The 21,142-nt window shown below is 44.3% G+C and overlaps 1 protein-coding gene across 1 annotated transcript in view; it reads right to left on the bottom strand.

Annotated features, from left to right (window-relative positions):
• Window positions 1-1,682: 1,682 nt before the first annotated feature.
• Window positions 1,683-21,142, bottom strand: part of PIDD1 (p53-induced death domain protein 1) — a 34,105-nt gene continuing 14,645 nt past the window's right edge. Inside the window, exons 9-16 of the mRNA XM_084856692.1 lie at window positions 20,708-20,855; window positions 20,179-20,314; window positions 18,309-18,459; window positions 17,243-17,366; window positions 16,637-16,755; window positions 15,087-15,194; window positions 8,035-8,240; window positions 1,683-6,085 (exon numbers count right to left, since the gene is read on the bottom strand). Of these exons, the coding sequence (XP_084712818.1) occupies window positions 5,848-6,085; window positions 8,035-8,240; window positions 15,087-15,194; window positions 16,637-16,755; window positions 17,243-17,366; window positions 18,309-18,459; window positions 20,179-20,314; window positions 20,708-20,855 (1,230 nt within the window). The 3' untranslated portion in view covers window positions 1,683-5,847. The remainder of the gene's footprint in view (window positions 6,086-8,034; window positions 8,241-15,086; window positions 15,195-16,636; window positions 16,756-17,242; window positions 17,367-18,308; window positions 18,460-20,178; window positions 20,315-20,707; window positions 20,856-21,142) is intronic.

Raw genomic sequence — 21,142 nt, 5'->3', positions numbered from 1 at the left:
CAAATACACAGAAATTAATAAAATCAAAGTCCCTGTCCCTGTCCGAGAAAACGACAGCGGGCGAGCGCACAGAAGGCGGGAAAGTGGGAAACATATTTCGGGCAGCAATGACAAAAAATATGTAAATAATTACGAAAATAGTGGAAAAGTTCTGGCCAAGGCAATCCACAATGGCGAGAGTACGGCGGAAGCAACAGGCGGATTCCCCCCTACGGAGGAAATCTGTAAGCAATCACAACGTAATATTTACAATTATGTTGTAATTGTTAATCTTTACGTAGACTACAGCGAAAATAAGGGCAACGCAAATAGCGTTGTCCTTATTTTCGCCGTAGTCTACGTAAATCTTTACGTAGACTACAGGGGTCAAATAAGGAACGCAAATGGCGTCCTTATTTTCGCCGTAGTCTACGTAAATCTTTACGTAGACTACAGGGGTCAAGGAATGCAAATGGCGGCGCCCCATGGGCGCTGCCATTTGTGTACGTGCTTTTTTTCTTTTCCAAAGTCACCCATGATAGGCTACGTCTACAATTTACATAGCCTATCACGGCCATGTGGTCTTTTCTTTCTTTCTTTCTTTCTTTCTTTCTTTCTTTCTTTCTTTCTTTCGTAGTTCGCGGAAGGGGAGATGGGGCGCTTCTCCCCGGCCTGAATTTTGGCAGGGCGAGGCGGGAAGCCTCCCCCGCTTCGCCTGAACTTCGGGGGGGGGAAGCGAAGCGCCTCCCCCCCACCGCGAAAAAAGCTGCGACCAGGTAAGTGACTTTCGTACATCCCTGCCTGCTATAGAGTTTGGAGCGGTGTTGCTGCCACCTACTGTAAGACAGACTTCAGTGCAACCTTCTTGCCTTTTAAATTTGCATGGCGGAAAAAGGGTAAGTGAAGTGACACTTACCTGACACAGTGAGCATGTGGGAATGACTGGATCTAAGTTCTTGGTGAAGCATGTTTACCAGGTCACTGTGTTTTGGCTAGCCACACATGTCCTTGAAGGTTAAGAGGTAAAGAGCAAGTTTAATTAGAGCCAACCTACTGAAAGAGTGGCTAACCATACATCAGAGACTTAAACTATTAATAACGAGCAAAGTTTTGAAATTAGAACTTTTTGGCAAGAAGAATGTGTCAGGCTGGGCATTTTTGTGCAGTTTGTTTCTGCGTGTAGAAATGAGTACTGAAGACAGAATTCAGCACTCAGAAAACCAAACCTTTCATTTAATACATCCCCACCCAGTCAAGTTTCTAGTCCTTAAAGCTCCAGCTAGGCTTGAAAGTGTGTGGCAATGCCAGCAAAATATCAGAACCTGTACTGGAATTTCACTGCACAGTTCTTTGCCCTTCTTTCTCTATGACTTACAGAAGCAGAATAAATTATGCACAATAAGCAAATGTAGGCTGTAGAATTTATCTTTCCCTGATACAGAATTAGGATTATTTTGGTGCAAAATTGTGATATTTTGTTTCCCAAGCAGTGTGTATATTTCCAAGCCTCTCTGCGGAGTCTTCAGGGTTGCATTTATTTATTTTTTAATGAAACATGATGTTTCTAGGAATACTGACCTGTTCTTCACTTTTGTAGTGCAGTCATACAATATGCACAGCCTTGGTCATGTTTTTTTTTCTATTATGATGCAGTCTTATCTCTAGTTTTCATATACATACGAGCAAACAAAATTCCACTTATTACAAATAAAGGCAACATGCCCAATTTAATCTCTCCAGAGCTGGAGCAAAGAACATAAATATTTCCCCAGTACAGACAAATGTCAAAACACAGACACCAAAACAAGAAGAATTAAACAAAGTAAAAGGTGTTTGATTCCATAGACCAGCAGCAGGCAATGTGATGCCCATGGGCACCAATGCACGCTGGACACCTTTCTTGGAGCCTGCCAAGATGTCCTAACCCTACCACTTAAAAAACAAAACACATTTTCTTACTGGCAGTTGAGATTGTTGTAAAATAGGATTCTGTTGGTGTTGTGGATTCAAAGGAGTTGTTTAGCGTGTTGGAGCTCAGACCCCACCTCTACTTTGTACTTGGTCATTTGGCCAGGTTCCTTGTTGACTGTCATGCCTCCAATAGAGCCATTTTGTGGTGGTGCCCAGGACAGTTTCTCAAATTGCCATATGTGCCCATGGCCCAAAAGGTTTGCTATTGGCCCTCAACATGAATAAATTGCCAAGATTAGCCACTTCAGCTAGGGCTACAGAAGGAAAAAACAGATCTCCAACCCAGAGAAAATGTGTTGTGTTTCAATCCTATTCAAATCAAAGAGACAAATTGGTCATGACTATTTCAAGCTCCATTGATTTAAGTGGAACTCGAACATGATTAAGCTCTCTGGATTGCAGCCAGTGTAATTAAACTCATACTCACTGAGTGGCCTGCTAACCTTCTCTTTGCCTACATTTTCACTCATGCCATTGTTTCTTAAGCGTATTCTAAACCCTGTGACATAACATGCATGGAATGCGACCCTCAGCTTTCAGTTGTATTACTATTAGCCTATGGCTGTAGAATGGGCTGTATTTACTTTATCCCACAGAAGTGGATTATGAAATTCCCACTGTTATGAAAATGAATGTGACTTTGATGATGCAGTTGAACGGAGGACAAAACCTTCTCCTCCCTTGCCCTCTGTTTTGGGGAAGGAGAACACGTTTTCCCCACCTCAGTCTTCCTGAACACAGCCTCTAAAGCAGCCTTCCCCAACCTGGTTCCCTGCAGAAGTGTTGAACTACAACTCCCATTGTTCCTATCCAGCATGGCCGCTGGGAGCACTGTCTGGGGATGGTGGGGGTTGTAATCCATGCATCCTGGAGGGCACCAGGTTGGGAAAGGCTGCCCTAAAGCAGCTCACTTTTGCGGTATTCTCTTCACATTCTGCTCCTGATGGCTGCATGTCTGCTCCAAGAGAGCACACACAACACCACGCAGGAATCTTAGCATGAATAAGAGCAACTCATAAGAACATAAGAAGAGCCCTGCTGGATCAGAGAAAGGGTCCATTTAGTCCAGCATTCTGTTCATGCAGTGGTCAACCAGGTACCCATGGGAAACCCACAAGCAGGACATGAACACAACTGCACCCCTCCTGCCCCATCCCTGTTTCCCAGCAACTGGTGTACACAGGCATACTGCTTCTGATACTGGAGGTAGCACATAGCCATCAGGACTAGTGGCCATTGATAGTCTTCTCCTTCAGGAATTTGTCTAATGTCCTTGTAAAGCCATCCAAATTGGTGGCCATCACTGCATCTTGTGGTAGTGAATTCTATAGTTTAACTATGTGCTGTGTGAAGCAGCACTTCCTTTTATCTGTCCTGCATCTCCCACCAATCAGCTTCAGGGGATGATCCCAGGTTCTAGTATTATCAGGAAGAAAAATGTCTCCCTGTCCACATTCACCACACCATGCATAGTTTTGTAGGCCTCTATCATGTCTCCCCTTACCCTCCTTTTTTCCAAGCTAAACAATCCCAATTGTTGTAATGTTCCCTCACAGGGGAGCTGCTCCAGCCCCTTGATCATTTTAGTTGGCTGATGCTTATACATGACTCCGTGGAACCTCAAGCAAATAACAAAGCACAAACGCTTTCAAAAGATGGGAAGGAGGACCATCCCTTGTGTGTCTACTCAGAAATCAAGTCACACACTGTTCAATGAGGCTTACTCTATAGAACTGCTTTCAAGATTGCAGCTTTAGAAAACTGTTGACACTACGTGAATGCTAAACAGTAAGAAGTAAATCCACAAAAAGCACCTCCATAATGGCTTCAGGGAGTCCTGAATGTGGCTGAGTGTTGCAGGTGCCACCATAGGATGCACAATAATTGAACTCTTGAAAGTAGGAATGGCTGTCCCAGATTCAACCCAGGCAACTGGCTTGGTGTTTTAAAGCAGAGGTGTTCAATATGAGTTTCAAGCTAACACGTAGCTCCTACGCAGTTTTGAGACCAGGTCCTGATCAGTTTAGAAAGCAGTGAAGAGAAGGAATTAGAAGTAGTTCTTAGACATAGACAAATACTAGAAGTACAGCTGAGACTGAGGAAAGTGGAGATGAGCAGACGGTGACTGCCATGTAACACTTTGTAGGCCCTCATAATATACGGAGCCCTCTAGGTCTACAAGACATGCAGAGGGCATGAAGGAGAAACTAGGAGTGGGGAGAATGAAGTAAATAAAAGTGTTGGTTTAGGAATATTGGACAACTTCTGTTTTATAGAGATCCTGTTTCTGACAGCAGTGATACAAAGGGCCCTGTTCAGATATGCTTGGGGAGAGGGTAGTTAGGGTAACTGGTGGGGGGGAACCACAACACGCAGGCCACTCCCTCCGTAGTTACCAGGATAGTCTCACCATGGTTAGCGTGCCTCCCATCATCCTCTGAAGAGCAAACGGGCTCCCAGTGGCCGCTCCGACTTCTGAAACTGCAACATGGTTAAGGCAGTCCAGCTGAGCCTCTTAACCATATTGATATCTGACCAGGTACTATTGAAAGCGTAGGGCACAATGGAGCATAAACACTCCCAGGGCCCAGAAAGAATTTTATTTGCCGGCCTACGTATAGCTATCTTATGTCAATTTGGGCCTCAAAACAAAACGGATGGGGCTTTTGTAAAGCTCTCTCGTCAGATTGCCTAGGGGTAATCCTAACTCAACCTGGCAAGTGGCTACTTCCAAGCTTTCTCTAAAAGCCACCAGCAGCACCGGAAAGGTGGTAGCTGGGCAGTAAAGCTCTTGGAGGAAGGTGTGAAGGATCTGACTGCTAATAATGGGACATGGTAGGCTCTTGCTGGAGTCTAGAAAGCCTGATAGCTCTCTCTCAGCTCTCTCTCTGAAGTCAGCAGGGGAGTAAGGACTAGATCCAGAGACCCAGAGTGAACCAGGTGTAAATCTGATGGCAGGTAAGAGAGGCATGCTACCTTTCCTGCTCCCTACACCAAAAACGAAGGCTCCTTTAGGTATTCAAATAAATCTGAACTCCATGTGCCTTGGGAGACTGCATAGCACATTACCCTTCCTAATGAACAATGCTATCCCTTCATCAGCTTGAATTTGACAACACATTAAGGGAGGGGCTCCCAACCTCTCTGAGTTGGTGAACACATCTGGAATTTTGAAAGTGTCACAGGTGCTCCCACAAAATGGCTGCCATGGGGTGGGGCTTCATAAAAAGGCTCTCATGACAAGGCCTGGCTATTCATAAGACACTCACTTCTCAGAAGGTAAACTGGTGAGAGTAAAATAAAGTCATTTGCTCAAGAAACTAAGCACAAGGCAAGAGGTGGGACCTGAGCGCTAAAACCCCAAACCATTGTTTTGAATCCAAATAAAGACGGTGCTGGAGGGCAGCCCTTTGTTTTGCAGCATGCCGGCCTCCCAGTTAAAACATAATTGAAAGTATCTTAAGAAATCACATAAAGATCAGGAGGGGCAGGGAGCCTGGGAGGTACCCGGAGAGGTGCCCGTGGGTACATCAGAGACCCCAACATGAATGGATATTTTCCTACAGGGGTGGCGACAGAAATGAAATAAATATATCGCACATTCATGTCACAAAACTGGCAACATTTAGGGTTCAGAGTGTCTCCACTTCATTGAACCTCAGAGCCTCAGTTCCAGACCCAGCTGATCATTCCCATTCCAGCATTTCTGAGCGAGACCATGTGGAGGCTTGGCAATGTTCGAGCTTTAGTACACAGCATGGATGGCTAGGAGCCTGGTATCAACAGCCTCAGCTCTTACAATGCCTGGTAACACACTGATCCACCAGCAGTCGGTTGCACAGTCCCGGCATACCCACTGCGTACCATGGTAAGGCGACAGAGGACTTCCACTGGCACCTACACCATGGCGATTGCCGAGTCTTCAGTGCTACTTTCCTGGTCCAGGCCCACCCTCCGGATGGACTCCCTGTATTTCTGCCTTCCCAGTGCAATAATGGCTGTGATCTCATCTGCTATGTCTTGGCGGTCACTCTCCTTCATGGCGCTGATCAGCTTGTCTATACAGTCAGAGTTCTTTTCATTTTGCTGAGCCCAGGAGAAAAGCATGTTCAGAATCTGAGTATTGAGGTCTTCCCTGAAAGAAGCAAAAAAAGATTGGGGAGACGCAAATCAGTATCACACATCCATTATCGGCAAGCCTCATTCAATTTAAATATGTATACCATGCCTTTCCGTATGCTCCAGACAGCTCACACTTTTAAAACACATAATAAAATATGAGTTTCACTAGAGCAGAGGTAAACGACGTTTTTGAGATGTGGGCATGTCTGGCAATTTGAGAAACTGCCCTGGGCACAACCACAAAATGGCTGCCTGGGGAGGTGTGGCAAAGGACAGGTAACCTGCCCAAGAGACTGAGTAAAAGGCAGAGGTGAGGCCTGAGCCCCAACACATTCAACAACTCCTTTTATCCCACAGTTTCCAACATTACCAGAAACCTATTTCACAGCAATCCCAGCTGCCAGTAAGGAAATGTATTAATTTCTAAAAGTGGGAGGGGTAGAGCACTTTGGTGGGTGCCAAGAAAGGTGTCTGGGGCACATTAGTGCCTGTGGGCACCATGTTGCCTACCTCTGCATTACAGCAACAATGCCAAGAATAGCAAAACAAAATTTAGAATGAGCAGCAGCCTATGAACGTGTGCAGCAGCAAACCCAAATGCCTTCGCAAACAGGGAAGCCACTCCTCCAACAAGGGAACAAAGCACTGGCATGACCAAACTGCAGATTCTGATACGTAACAAAGCAGCACCCAAGGAATGACACTTGCATTTTAAAAGCAGAACATTCCAGTCCCTATGCTTTTGAGGGGAAAACATGGTTTTTCTGGCTATGGTTTCTGCACTCGGCTTTATTTCCAGTCTGTCCTCACTTCCTTCAGTCCCTGCATCTACACAGCTATTGCCAAACACCTAAGTATTCTTTCAAGTTATAGCTGTCAAAAAACCCATTCAAGAGGAAAAGATGGAATAGCTGCAAAATGTATTTTGATTTGTATAACCAGGAGCCCTCCATCTGGAAACACTGAATCCTCCACTGAGAAGGGTAGGGGTAGTGTAAGACCCACAATAAGATGTTGCCCTTATCCTCACTTTTTATTATTACATTTATAGCCCACTTTTTTCCACTTGCAAGGAACCCAAGGCAGCTTACATGGTCTTCCTCCTCTCCATTTTATCCTCACAACTACTCTGTGAGGTAGGTTAGGCCGAGAGTCAGTGACTGGCCCAAAGTCATCCAGTGAGCTTCATGGCTGAGTGTGGCCTAGAACCCGGATCTCCCAATTCTCAGACCAACACTCTAGCCACTACATCACACTAGCACACTTCCTAGCAGGTGTGTTCTTGTTCCGGGCTCCAGTCAGCCATGCCCTCCTTCAGGATACTATAAACCTGGGGTTAGCAACATAGTGGGAGGAGAGAAGGTTAGAAAAGCTAGCACTGAATTTGGGGTGGGGGGAGAGACAGTTAGAAAAGCTGGCAAGGGGCGGAGCCGGTGGGGAGTGACCTTGGGGATGTGTGAGTGTGATGGATGAGAAAGGTGAGTGTATGTGCAAGTAGAAGGAAAGTAACCTATGTACCCAAGACACCCCTATTTTGCCCCAAAACAAGGCAGAGGTGGGGGCGGAGCGCCAAAACAGAAAAACACTCTTTTCAGCGCAAATACAGATGGCACTGGACAGCAATACTTCACTTTGCAGCATGCCAGCCTCCCGGTAAAAAAAAGAAGACATTTTTCATTTTAAATAATCTGAAGAAATAAAATTGAAATCGGGAGGGGCAGGGAGCCTCTTGGGCACCACAAGAGGCTTCCACAGGCACATTGGTGTCCACAGTCGCCATGCTGGAGACCCCAGGGATACAGTCTGTAAAGTAGGGAACAGGAATCCTGGTTAGTGTGACTATCCCATGGCAAAAGGAATACCGAAGAAAAACTCTCTGACATATGAGTCAGTATCAGCAGCTGGCTAATCAGTGCCGTATGTCATACACCTGGTAACAATTTCTGTAGTTTCCTCTCTCACCTGTTATTGTACTGTATCCGCTGTATCTCCGGATAGGACAGCCCCAGGTTTATGCCAATGGTTTGCCAATCAGCTCCAATGCGCCCAGCAATGCCAAGTAGGTTAGACTGCGTTAAGTAGCCCGTTTCAGCATTCCCCAAATTGAGAGGGGGAAAAGAGAAGCCATTTTGCGTCGTAGGTTGCTCATTCCCTTGAGATTTCAGTTTCTGGCAGAACAGAAGGATAGATATCGCTGCTATTTGTGTTATGATATGTTACAAAAGAGCAACACTTAGAATCATGGAGCTGGAGGGGGTCTTGTAGGCCATCTAGTCCAACCCCTTGTTCGATGCAGGACCTCCAGAACTACAGCGTCCCCAACAGACGACTGTGGAAGCCCCTACCACAAGATGCAGTAGTGATGGCCACCAACGTGGACAGCTTTAAAAAGGGATTAGACAAATTCATGAAGGAAAGGCCACCAATGGCTACTAGACGTGATGGCTATATATTACTTCCAGAATCAGTGGCAAAATGCTTCTCAATGCCGGTTTCTGGGGAACACTAGCAGGAGAGTTCTGTTGCCCTCATGCCTTGCTTGTGGGCTTCCCATGGCAGCAGGCTGGCCACTGTGGGAAAAGAACGCTGGACTACATAGGCCTTTGGCCTGATCCAGCATGGCTCTTCTTATGTGCTCATGAGTGTCCAACCTCTGCTTAGACCCCCCAGTGAGGGAGAGCCCCCACCCGCTGGTAATTGGTTCCATTTTCAAATAGTTCTTACCATTAAAATGATCAACCAAAAATCTGCTCCCTGTAGCTTATGCCCATTAGATCTGGTCTTTCAAAGCCCTTGACTTACAGTGCAATCTTATGCATGTCTACTCAGAACTATTCCCAGATCTGTTGATATAGAATTGCAACCTTGATGTTTTAAGACTGATATCTTAAGACTGATACCAAATAAGTGACCAATTTTCCTACCAAGTGAGTGAAATATACTTTCAATACAGCATATGGCTCATGGAAAAAACCTCTACTGGCTTTCTGCGTTCTGGATATTTTTGCCATCATGAAGTTACGGCGATAGAACAGGACTAAGGATAAGTGAAATCACTCCTACCTCTTCCACAGACACCTTGGGAAACTCCTTCCAGTTTAATCTAGCCCTTGCTGTTCTTTCTTCTGGTTTTAAAAATGGGGAGAGGTGAATTTTTTGCTCTCACCGTTCCAGATTTTGAGAGAATAGTTGATTTAGCTTTTGCAGAATTGCTGACAGTGGCTACTGAAAATAGTCTAATGTATATACAAAAAGAAACAGTGTATATCTTTTTTTAAAGGCTGGCATTTCACTCACCTATGAGATGCCAACCTTCAAAATAGGATATACACCATTTCTTGTTTGCAGATACAAGTAAACTGAAAATGGCTTATAAGACATAAAAATTTTGAGATCTGCATAAGAAAAAAAAGTAGTGATTATTTTAAAATGAAGACACACAAACACACAAAGCAGGGCCACACTGAATTCTGGGTAACTTATAAGAACTTATATGCACAAGGTGATCTGAGTAACTTTTAGTAAAAGCCCTATCACCCAGGGTCAAAGGGTTATTTGAGTAACGATGGGCTATAAACCTCTAATGGTCAAGGTTAGAGGTTTATTTGAAGCTTCTGGGATGGTCAATCATTCAAAGTCAAAAGTGTGCTTAAGGTTTGGCTTATCAGTTAATAGTCAATAACTGATGGATAATAAATGTTGTGTTAAGAAAAGCTATATGCAAGTTAACTAGTTATATGCAAGTTATGGTAGCAAAAGCTGATGTATATACATGTTATGGTTCGAAGATAGCAGTAAACTTTGAATTAAGGCTTGTCAAAATGCATTAATTCATAACTATTTATCTAAATTTATAAGATACCTAATGTGTGTTTATAATATGATGTAATCACCACAAAAAAGTATAAATATACTCAAATTTTGGATTTAACAAAACCCAGTTTAACAAACTGAGACAGGTACGATTTGGTTCTTAGCAACACTCTCCTCCATAATAACAAGAAATGTTTAAGAAAGACTACCTCCTGTTAAACTATCAATATCTTAGGCTATGCTATATGTTATATGTTGATGTTATGCTTTATTGAGAGTTTATATTTCATAAATAAAAGTTGGAAATGGTTTCTAAGACTTTCCCTTAGTAATTCTTGTTAGTACAAAACCAGAACTCAACCTGCCTAAAAATAATGTTTGGTGTGCTCTTTGTTTGAAGAATATTAATATTAATTAATATTAATTAATATTAATTAATATTAATATTAATATTAATAATATTAATTATTTGAAGAATAGATTGTTGACTGGCAGCCAAAGTCTTCCTAAATACTGGAACCACAGACTGATAAAGCTCAACAAAGCTAAAAGTCCTATCGCGACTCCCTTACTGCCAACTTAACTGTTAATTATTCAGAGACTGTAGAAACTGTCCTTCCACAGCTCTTAGAGAAGTGGAAATTGTGGCTCAGAAACGTTTTGAAATCTGACCATAATATTTAGAATAATTCTAGGCAGCCTCCCTTCCTACTTATTTCATCTTTATTTATTTAAATATTTTCATACCGCCTTCCAAGATGAAAACGCCTTCTCAAGGAGGTGTATAAAATAAAAAGCATGAATAGAAATGCCACTGAAACAGCATAAACTTTTCCTTTCAATCCAAATAATAAAAATCATTGATTTTAAAATATTTTAAATAAACAACAGTTGAAACAATTAACAAAAAGTGATAATTCAATAACCCCTCTAAGATCATAGAATCATAGAATAGTAGGGTTGGAAGGGGCCTACAAGGCCATCGAGTCCAACCCTCTGCTCAATGCAGGAATCCAAGTCAGAGCATCCCTGACAGATGGCTGTCCAGCCTCATCTTGAATGCCTCCAGTGTGGGAGAGCCCACCACCTCCCTAGGTCATTGGTTCCATTGTCACATTGCTCTAACAGTCAGGAAGTTTTTCCTGATGTTCAGCCGGAATCTGGCTTCCTGTAACTTGAAGCCATTATTCCGTGTCCTGCACTCTGGGATGAATATCATCACATCAGCTAGCCTCCAATGCTATGAAGTAGATTTAGCTGGGGGATGGAGGGGAAGAGGTGTGAACTATTTCTCATTATATACAGTCAGGGCCAGAAATATTGGAACAAGGATAACTGTTTTAGCAGTTGGCCTCCGTACACCACCACATTGAAGCTGAAAGGAAACACACCCAGATGGGAGCGAAGTCAGGACTTTCAGCTGCAATTCAAGGGGTGTGACAAAAGTGGGGCACTAACCAGTCAGGAAGTACAGCCAGTGGCATACACACACACCCATCGTTGGTGGCTCATAAGTAACGGAATGAATGGCTGACAAGCAGCGGCATGGCCAGGTGTGGCCTGTTTCCTGGGTACCCTATGACCAATCAAGCAGATAAAAGGCCCAGAGGTGGTTCTGAGTGTTACATCTGCATTTGGTGGCTGTTCACTGGAACTCCCAACATGAGGTCCAAAGAGGTGTCCATGCAAGTGAATGGGGCCATCATTAGGCTGAGGAAACAAAATAAACCCATCCGAGAGATAGCAAAAACAGTGGGAGTGGCCAATACAACAGTTTGGAACATCCTGAAAAAGAAGGAATTAACTGGCAAGCTCAGCAACAGCAAAAGGCCTGGCAAACCACGGAAGACAACTAAAGTGGATAACCGCAGAATTTTGCTCATGGTGAAGAGGAACCCTTTCACAACATCTAGCCAGGTCAAGAACGCTCTTGCGGAGGTAGGCATGTCATTGTCAACATTTACAGTCAAGAGACGGCTTTATGAATGTAAATACAGAGGCTTCACAACAAGGTGCAAACCACTGGTAACGCTCAAGAACTGAAAGGCCAGATTAGCCTTTGCCAGCAATCACCTTAAAAAGCCTGCCCAGTTCTGGAATAAGATTCTTTGGACTGATGAAACCAAGATGAACTTGTACCAGAATGATGGGAAGAGAAAAGTATGGGGAAGGAAAGGAACAACTCATGATCCAAAGCATACCACATCATCTGTCAAACATGGTGGAGGCAGAGTTACGGCATGGGCATGTATGGCTGCCAATGGAGCCGGGTCAGTGGTGTTTATTGATGACCTGACTGCTGATAAAAGCAGCAGGATGAATTCTGAAGTGTATAGGGCTATACTTTCTGCTCAGATTCAGCCGAATGCTGCCAAACTGATAGGATGCCGCTTCATATTGCAGATGGGTAATGACCCAAAACATACAGCAAAAGCTACCCAAGGGTTTCTCAAGGCAAAGAAGTGGGATGTTCCTCAGTGGCCAAGTCAGTCACCTGATCTCAACCTAATAGAGCATGCTTTTCACTTCCTGAAGACAAGACTGAAGGCAGAAAGGCCCACAAACAAGCAGCAGCTGAAGGCAGCTGCAGTAAAGGCCTGGCAAAGCATCTCAAGAGAGGGAACTCAGCATTTGGTCATGTCCATGGGTTCCAGACTTCAGGCAGTCATTGACTGCAAAGGAGTTTCATCCAGGTATTAAAGGCAATCCTTAAGTTTGAAATGATGTTGGTTTGTTCCATTACTTATGAGCCACCAACGATGGGTGTGTGTGTATGCCACTGGCTGTCCTTCCTGAATGGTTAGTGCCCCACTTTTGTCATACCCCTTGAATTACAGCTGAAAGTCCTGACTTTGCTCCCATCTGGGTGTGCTTCCTTTCAACTTCAATGTGGTGGTGTACGGAGGCCAACTGCTAAAACAGTTATCCTTGTTCCATTATTTCTGGCCCTGACTGTAGGTATCAGTGGAGAGAAAACATCTTTATGGTAATGGGGAAGAAGAGGTTGGAAGGCTGGAGAAATGATGCAAATCAAACCTTCAATGTGGAATTTACATGTGTGGCTCAGAAGACATCATTACACTGAATGGGCCAACCAGACATAGGGCAGTATTGAACAGAGACCGCCCATGAGCATCCAGGCCTGCCAATTCCCTTCTGCAAGAGGCGCTCATCACTTGCAGGATGAAGATTTAACGCTTCCGGGGTTAAGCCCCCAAACGAGAGAAAGCACTCGTTTGTGGAATAGGCCAGGCCAGCAGAGCTCGTATATGGGATGTCCACCAACCTCCCCAGTTCCAGAAACAAGCATTTCGGCCTGCTTCAGGGCTTGCCCCCAGAAGTGCTAAATCTCCGTTCTGCAAGCAGTAGGTGCTGCTTGCAGGAAGAATTGGCAGGGCTTGCCGCTCGTGGAATGGAAGCAGCAGTGGGCCCCGCTTATGGACGGGCAGCACTGGATATTGCCCATGAGCATCAGAAAAGTGGAAATAACTGTATTTTCAAGATTAACCCTTTCTGTGCTGCACCCTGACACATAGTGATACTGTAGGTGAATATGAAGGGTGTGTAATGCTCTGGAAAAAACAGTACTATATAATTGTTTTATCTGGCTGGGGACGCTGGAGGGGTACAAATATAATACAATACACAGCCAGCTCTCAAAACAACCTCACACTCACCCCCATCCTTAAAAAAATAAAAATAAAAATAGAGGGTAATTTCTCAGCTTCCCTTTTAAGAACGTAAGAAGAGCCCTGCTGGATCAGAGCAAGGGTCCATGTAGTCCAGCATTCTGTTCACAGTGGCCAACCAGCTGCCCACAGCAAAGCCACAAGAGGAACATGAGTGCAACAGCACCCTCCCGCCCATGTTCTCCAGCAACTGGTGTACATAGGCATACTGCCTCTGATACTAGAGGTAGCACAGAGACATCAGGACTAGTAGCCATTGACAGCCTTTTCCTCCAGGAATTTGTCCAATCCCCTCTTAAAGCCATCCAAACTGGTGGCCATCACTATGTCTTGTGGTAGTGAATTCCATAGTTTCACTACTTATTTGATTGATTGATTGATTTCTTAATCACCCATCTGGCCTGTCACCTGGCCACTCTGGGCGATGTACCATAATACAACAGTTTAAAACAATAAAATTCCACATTAAAACATTGTATTTCTACAAATACCCTAACCCACCCCAAATGCCTGCCTGAACAACCACGTTTTTAATGCGTGGCGGAAGCTCATTAAACAGGGGGCATGGTGGAGTTCCCTAGGGAGGGAGTTCCACAGAGTGGGGGCCACCACAGAGAAGGCCCTCTCCCTCGTCCTCACCAGCCTAGCTGTCCTGGCTGATGGGACAGAGAGAAGGCCATTTGAGGCTGATCTTGTTGAGAGGCCTGTCTGGTGTTGCTTGAGGCGCTCCTTGAGATAGGCTAGGCCAGAACCGTATAGTGTTTTAAAGGTCAAAACCAACACCTTGAATTTAGCCCAGAAAACAACTGGTAACCAGTGCACTATGCACTGTGTGAAGAAGTACTTCCTTTAATCTGTCCTGAATCTCCCACCGACCAGCTTCATGGGTTGATTCTGGGTTCTGGTATTGAGAGAGGTAGAAAAATGACTCCCTATCCACATTCTCCACACCAACTGTTGAAAAGTTTGGCTGAAGCTCCATTGGCCTAGTTCCGCCACACTGCCAAATGCATTTCATTCCTTTCTTACTGGCTTTACTCCCATGACTTAAACAGCAGCCTGGCATGCAGAAATTAAGCAGATACAGGGTTGGATCCAGAGAAGGAAGAGTGGAGCTCCACTTGCACATGGGAGAAGGAAGAGTGGAGCTCCACCTTACCACTGCAGCCCCCTATGCCCCCCCAAAGCCCCTCCTGAGGATCACAGGACCCTCTGGGAGAGTGTGGGACGGGGCATGGGGGCTGCAGTGAGAAGGGGAAATGGGCAGAATTTGGAGAAGGGCAGCCTTGCATGAGCAGAAGTGCCTTTCTGCTCATGCAAGACACATTTGGTCCAAACTTCTGGGTTTTCCCCCCTGGTATTAAATGATGGGGAAGAGTATCACCTGGCTAATTTCTTCATGCCAGGTTGTACACAAGCAGGGCCAGGACAGAAAATAAAAGAGAGAGCAATTCTACCTTCCAGCTCCTCATTTGTTTTCAGTCTCCCCTTGAGGAAAAATGGTCAACTTACAGGTAGCTTGATTGGCAGGGTAGCTAGCCAGTGGGAATCAGGGCCTTTCCTCCTCTTGGTAACCTCTTCCGGAATGTTCTCTGGAACAGTTCCTCGGTAAAAGGAAACCTTCAGAAAGAAACCATCACAAGTTTATACAGGTGTACAATAACCAAATCTGGGTAAAGGTGCCATTTTCTGTCATTTGGTAATGACCATTTCCCCCGTCCTCCGGGAACCCAGAGGTTTATCAAATAGGGGCAGACTACCTGTTACTTTAAAGTCGTAGCTAAGAGTTACTTTTTTTCTTTTTACTCCAGAGTAATTACAGGGGACCCAGTCTGGATTGCTCCTTCTCTATGCCTGCTGTTTACATTGCCAAAAGGGGATCCAACAGAATACTTTTTGGCAATATAAATTACAGGTGTGGGGGTTCCAGTCCAGATCATAGAATCATAGAACAGTAGGGTTTGAAGGGGCCTACAAGACCATCAAGTCCAACCCCCCAAAGCCCCATCAGGACCACAATGGGGGGGGGGGAGGATGAGAGAGTTAAAGTCCTTCTACCTCCCATGCTAGGGTCCACCATGTGGACTGGGTCTCCTGTGCTTAATGTAGATTAAAAAGGAACGAAAGATGTAACTCCTAGCTATATTTTTAAAGTAAGCCTATGGTCCACACTCTGGATGCCATATGCAACATCAGATATTGTGATTATTATCATTGTGAGCTCCAGTACTTCGTCCTATTCCTGCTAGTACATTCATCTAAAGTAATTAAGGGCAGATAAATGTATCCCCCCATCAGCTACTAAGGATTCATGCGGTGTCCTCCTCAGCAAATAAGCCAGGGTTGGTATATTCTGTGCTTACCCTCCTCTGCCCCAGCAAAATCATGAATTTGTATGCCCAAGTTCTGTCCATGCATAAAATTATGCCTCTAAATAGAATGCATGCCTGTGTTCATAGTTGGAACAAGTTATATACATACACACTAAAATGTATATTCTGCCAACCAACCTAAAAGGACTTGCTTAGGGAGATTTAGCTAGTTAAATTTGCATGGTTTATTCTAGACCCAGGATATGAATTTTTACAGCAGTTTGGACAAGTGAAGGCATCTGGCATACTTGGGCAGGAGAACATAACTGGGGGCACGAGGAAATGTCCCCTGAGCGCGAAAACCTTTTGCAAACATAGTGCCTGCATGTTTTCAAATGAATCTCCATAAACATAGGAGACAGATATTTGTGTTGTATAAAATCTGAGATTCTAGTTTAGGTGCCAGATTCTGTACATTTCACATACATAGAGCAGAATTTAAAGAAACAGAGGTGTGTGTGTGTGTGTGTGTGTATAGCAATTAATTCAGATTTATTTCAATAGGATTTTTACATACTTCTTTTGAATTTTACCCACAGAATCAAAGACAGTCTTCCTTATGGATTGGTGTATGATTAGGAAAAACGACAATGTTAAATTCATTAATATAAGGGATGCATATTAAGATACATATTGTGAATGTGTATATATCATGAGAAAACCTGCTGAGAGCAAAAGGAGAAACTGTACCTGCCCTTTCACAGCATTACTTTTTCGGTCCACTTCAGAGGTGATATAGACTTCCTTCACATTTTTCAAGTGAGAAAAGAAGTTGAATGAAATCCTTCCATCAATGCAGTCCGGGCGGTCTGGGTTAAGTTTGAGACAATGGATGTATTAGATATATGACATGAAACGATATTGCTGTAAAGTCTAAGAAAAAGTATTTCGATTCCTAAACAAGCCCTCTTGGATTCAGCTGACTGGAGGTTAGAGAGCAGGACCCAAGTACGTTTGGGGTTCAGTATTATTATTTATTATTATTATTTATTACATTTCTATACCACCCCATAGTTGAAGCTCTCTGGGCAGTTTACAGAAGTTAAAACATTAAATACAATATAAAATTTTTAAAATCCATTTACATAAAAGCACACAGACAATATACACAAACAACATATAACTAAAACCAATTTTGAACAGTCAGTCATAACTAAAGACACACCCAGGACCGATTAAAACTCATACTATTTATTATAATATATAATAATATATACCATATCCACACACTCTATCTATCAATCAATCAATCAATAATAAAAAATATATACGGCTATATACAAGCAGGCACTGAACCTGCGTCAATGCTGATGCCTCGTTCGAAGGCTGCAAAGAACTGCTCCCCTTCAAACATCTCCACCATGTCAGACGGCTCTGGTCCTCGGTATCTGTCATGGAGTTTCTTCAAAACAGGATCGACCTTCAAGATGTACAAGAAGCAATAGAAAGATTTGTGAATTCACAATGCCAACACATTTTGTTACTCCTTGTGCAGTTTCAATGGGAAGATTCAGGTTTTCCAAGGAAGGAACGTCCAAAAGGACTGCTTCTACTCAAGAAATGCTACCAGTAGATCTAATTATGGGAGTCTCAGTTAACTGATACCTAAGCTGGTCTTGTTCTCTCTCTCACTCTCACACACTCAGTGTTGCAGCAACTCATAGACTTCACCAGCCCACGTCTCTGCCCCTCCCACCCTACTCGCTACTCTCGCTTCTGCAAACAAACTACCAACCTTCCCCAACCTGGTACCCTCCAGATGTTTTGGACTTCAACTCCCACCAGCCCTAGCCATGGCCAATTCCCAGGAATGCTGGGAGCTGTAGGCCAAAACATCTGGAGGGCACCAGGTTGGGGATGGCTGACCTACTGCAACAAAACATGCAAGCCACTCCCAAGTATTGTAGGGTATTGGAGCAGTTTTGGTGGAGAACCAGATGGTTCCCCTTTCGAATGCAGAACTCTTCCTTGTTTTCATGTAATGTTATGGACCATACTAGTAATGACAGCTTTTGTTCCAGCCCTGCACAACTCGCCACTCACCAAGCTGAACACAGCCCACCAGTCATGTGTTGTGGTCTGCCAGCTGCTTGATAATCCCTCTGTTTTTGCAATCCCAGACAGGTAGCAAAACCAGGAGACTCACTGAGCACCCACTGGCTAGTGGGCTGTTTGGGGTCTGGTGGACTGCCAGTTGCGCTCTTCTCCAAGCACATACATTCTTGGCCACTTCTGGAACTGGATTCCAGCGGCAGCAGGAACAAGCCCATGCTTGCAGAATGCAAGCTGTGCTTACTACCGTGTGTTTATGTGCACACAAACAAAGCAACAAAGCAAAAAGCCAGGACAGCAAACACTTCACCTTGTGCTTTGGGACACACTGGAGCAAGACTTGTTCAGGATCTTTCTTCCTCTGTAGAGCTATGAAGTTCACATGGTACATGCGCAGCCTTTTATAGACCTCCTTGGCCAAGCCACCAATATAGGTCTTGGTAGTGCACCATAACCAGTACCTGGGGGAGAAGCGGGGATTTGCAAAGTGATTTTAATTGGTCCGGTGCTTTCACTTATGAGCATGTACATTTGCAAATACGACTGGTGTGAGTGTGTAAATCCCACTCCTTAACGTCAGAAGAAAATATAAGGGGCATGAGTGGTCCTTTACATCAAAAGAAAGAAAATGTGTTGAAGAGGCAGAATACCAAACATCTCCACCCTTACCTGCACGATCACCTATTCAAATATCAGCAGAAATCAACAAAGGTATCAATGTTTCGGAAAAAGGAACAGCGAGGAATCTCATTCTTGAATGCTAGTGCAAATCCTGTGTTGCCACGGGAGCAAGTAGTCTGAGAATGACTGGATAAAAATATGTCTGCCCATTTCCCTTGTGACTTGAACAACGTCATTTGTAATACATTTATTTTAAAGTGTAAACTGACAAAGGTGAAAACAAAATAATATGTTCTTTAAAAAGATTGTTTACCATTTCTTGAAGTTTGAGGTCGAAAACATGAGATGTAAGATTTCTCTCTCTCTTCTCCCTCTGGTGTCCTTTCAGCTCTTTCTCCTCACCTTCAATTCCTCCTACTCTAACTATCACCACCTGACTTTTCTTCAACCCCTTTCCCAACATTCTGTGCCTGTCCTTTCATTGGCCCAGCAGTCTAAGACCTCACAGGAGGAAGCATTATTACACATACGTAACACACACTGTGTCACATGTTACATTACATGCACAGCGTGGGGCATATGCATTAACCTCCCCTTTGCCTCATCCCTCTCTCTTCTCCCTTTCCGATCTGCCCAATGCCCAAGCTTTGAACTTTTTCAAAGTTTCAAAACTGTCTGCAAATCTACACTGCTCACGCTTCAGTTTAAAACAAAAACAAGCAAAATTGGTCTGGTAGATCTCAAGTAATAATCCTTACACTACCGTATTCTTATATAAGATACATGCAAACAGAACATGATACAACTCATAAAGATTATACTCATTGTCTCCACTTAGATGCAAGGACCAGAAATCAGTTCCCACAACCAAGATAGTGTGATGAGTTTTTGCACCTCAATCCCCATGCTTATTGGCCCACTGCAAAGCTTATATAAAAACCCCCAAACCCAAATGACACTGTGAACTTAGGCTGGGTTGCCAGTTGTGTTTATTGTGAAGCAGACACGCAACTACTTCACCCCAAAGGCAAACCAGCCCCCATATGATCAGCCCCCCTTCTCCATGAGCTAGTTTGTTTGTATGAATCAGTCTTGGAGTGAACAGAGCAATTTCAGATTTTTGGCTTGGGCACCCGATGCATTTAAGAACGGGGAATGCAAGCTTTGTATCCTCTGCTGAAAAGACACAAATATCTTGTGCTGAACTGTGTTCCAGAAATGCATTGCAGGAACTTAGCAACAACCAGAACCCAATCTGTGGTCTCAGGTCTGGCTCATACACTTACCGGAGTTGCTTTGCTGACCCTCTTTGCACGATGGAGAAGCAGGCATGGAGGACCAACTAACATAAAGGATACCAAATAGCTCTCTTAATTCCCATCACCCCCTTGTTCTGAGGAGGAGGAATTGGAGCATCCAGCTCACGTCACACTGGGCCTCGAATCCTCTCTCCTACCATGCAAAGGGGGTTGCTGGCCCAGCAGATGCAGGAACACCTCAGGGAGAGTGCAGCCACTTAGGTACAGTTGAGGACCGATCATGCTCTCCGGTCAACTCACCAGGAGAAGTGTGTGACTTCAAACAAAGCATAGAGATGGGTGAACTCCAGCACCACCTGATCTGTGATGTCATCCCAGTTCTGAGCATTCCAGTCACCATGCAACAGATGCACCCTGGAGTGATCCAAGGTTAGACCTGAGAACAAATGGAAAGAGGTTATCTACAGGCCTCGAGGCTGACCTCTTTTCAGGTCAGAACTGCATCAGGGTGAAGGAGGTTTGGCTCCAACTGCATTATCAATGGGATATGTGAGACTCTGAAAGGACTGGGGTAGTTTGGCCAAACGTAAACATCGAGTGCTCTGCAGGTCAGAGCTATATTGTGCTATACTTGTGCAACACCGGTCCTTAAGGACTTAATCCCATTTCCTCCAACAAAGATTAACTGTCCCAGCTCAAAAAATGCATTTAATTGTACTGATGTGTTGTACACATAATGGTTCAGTGAATTCAGGTGTAGGATTTCTAAGGACACATTACAGTTCCATCAGCACACTTCTCTGTTGGGGAATTCCTGGAGCAAACTGACCTGTGACCCCTGGAGGTAGTGGGAGCTGAATTTTAACAGGCTGGAGGAAGTCCACAGTGGAATTCTGGGAAAGGCAGAGGAGGGGGCTGGCAACCGTTTCAGGATCCTTCACAATCTCTTGCAGCTCCTCTGCTGACACCGGTAGCACCTGAACAGTAAAAAGAAAAGGGTGGCATCTGTTAAGTAGTGCGTAGGCTTCTACAGAAGCAGTGTACTTTTCGGACCTCCCCTTCCCACAGCAGCCTTCTATGCCCTGAAGAGCTGGTCCTCAATGTAAAAAGGCCCACCAGAGGGGGAGATCTGACATAATGCAAGGGGCAGCATTCGGGAGTGATAATCAGGAAAGGTCTTTGGATTACGGCTACAGGTCTTAATAATTTGATCTGGAGAGAGGGCTGATGTTGTTGGTCATGTAGATCTCAACCCTGGTTCAGT

The sequence above is a fragment of the Heloderma suspectum genome, chromosome 1, assembly GCF_057233095.1.
Source record: "Heloderma suspectum isolate Gila_16-S chromosome 1, 16-S_ref, whole genome shotgun sequence".
NCBI lineage: Eukaryota > Metazoa > Chordata > Lepidosauria > Squamata > Helodermatidae > Heloderma > Heloderma suspectum.
This window is presented reverse-complemented; position numbering and strand designations above follow the sequence as displayed.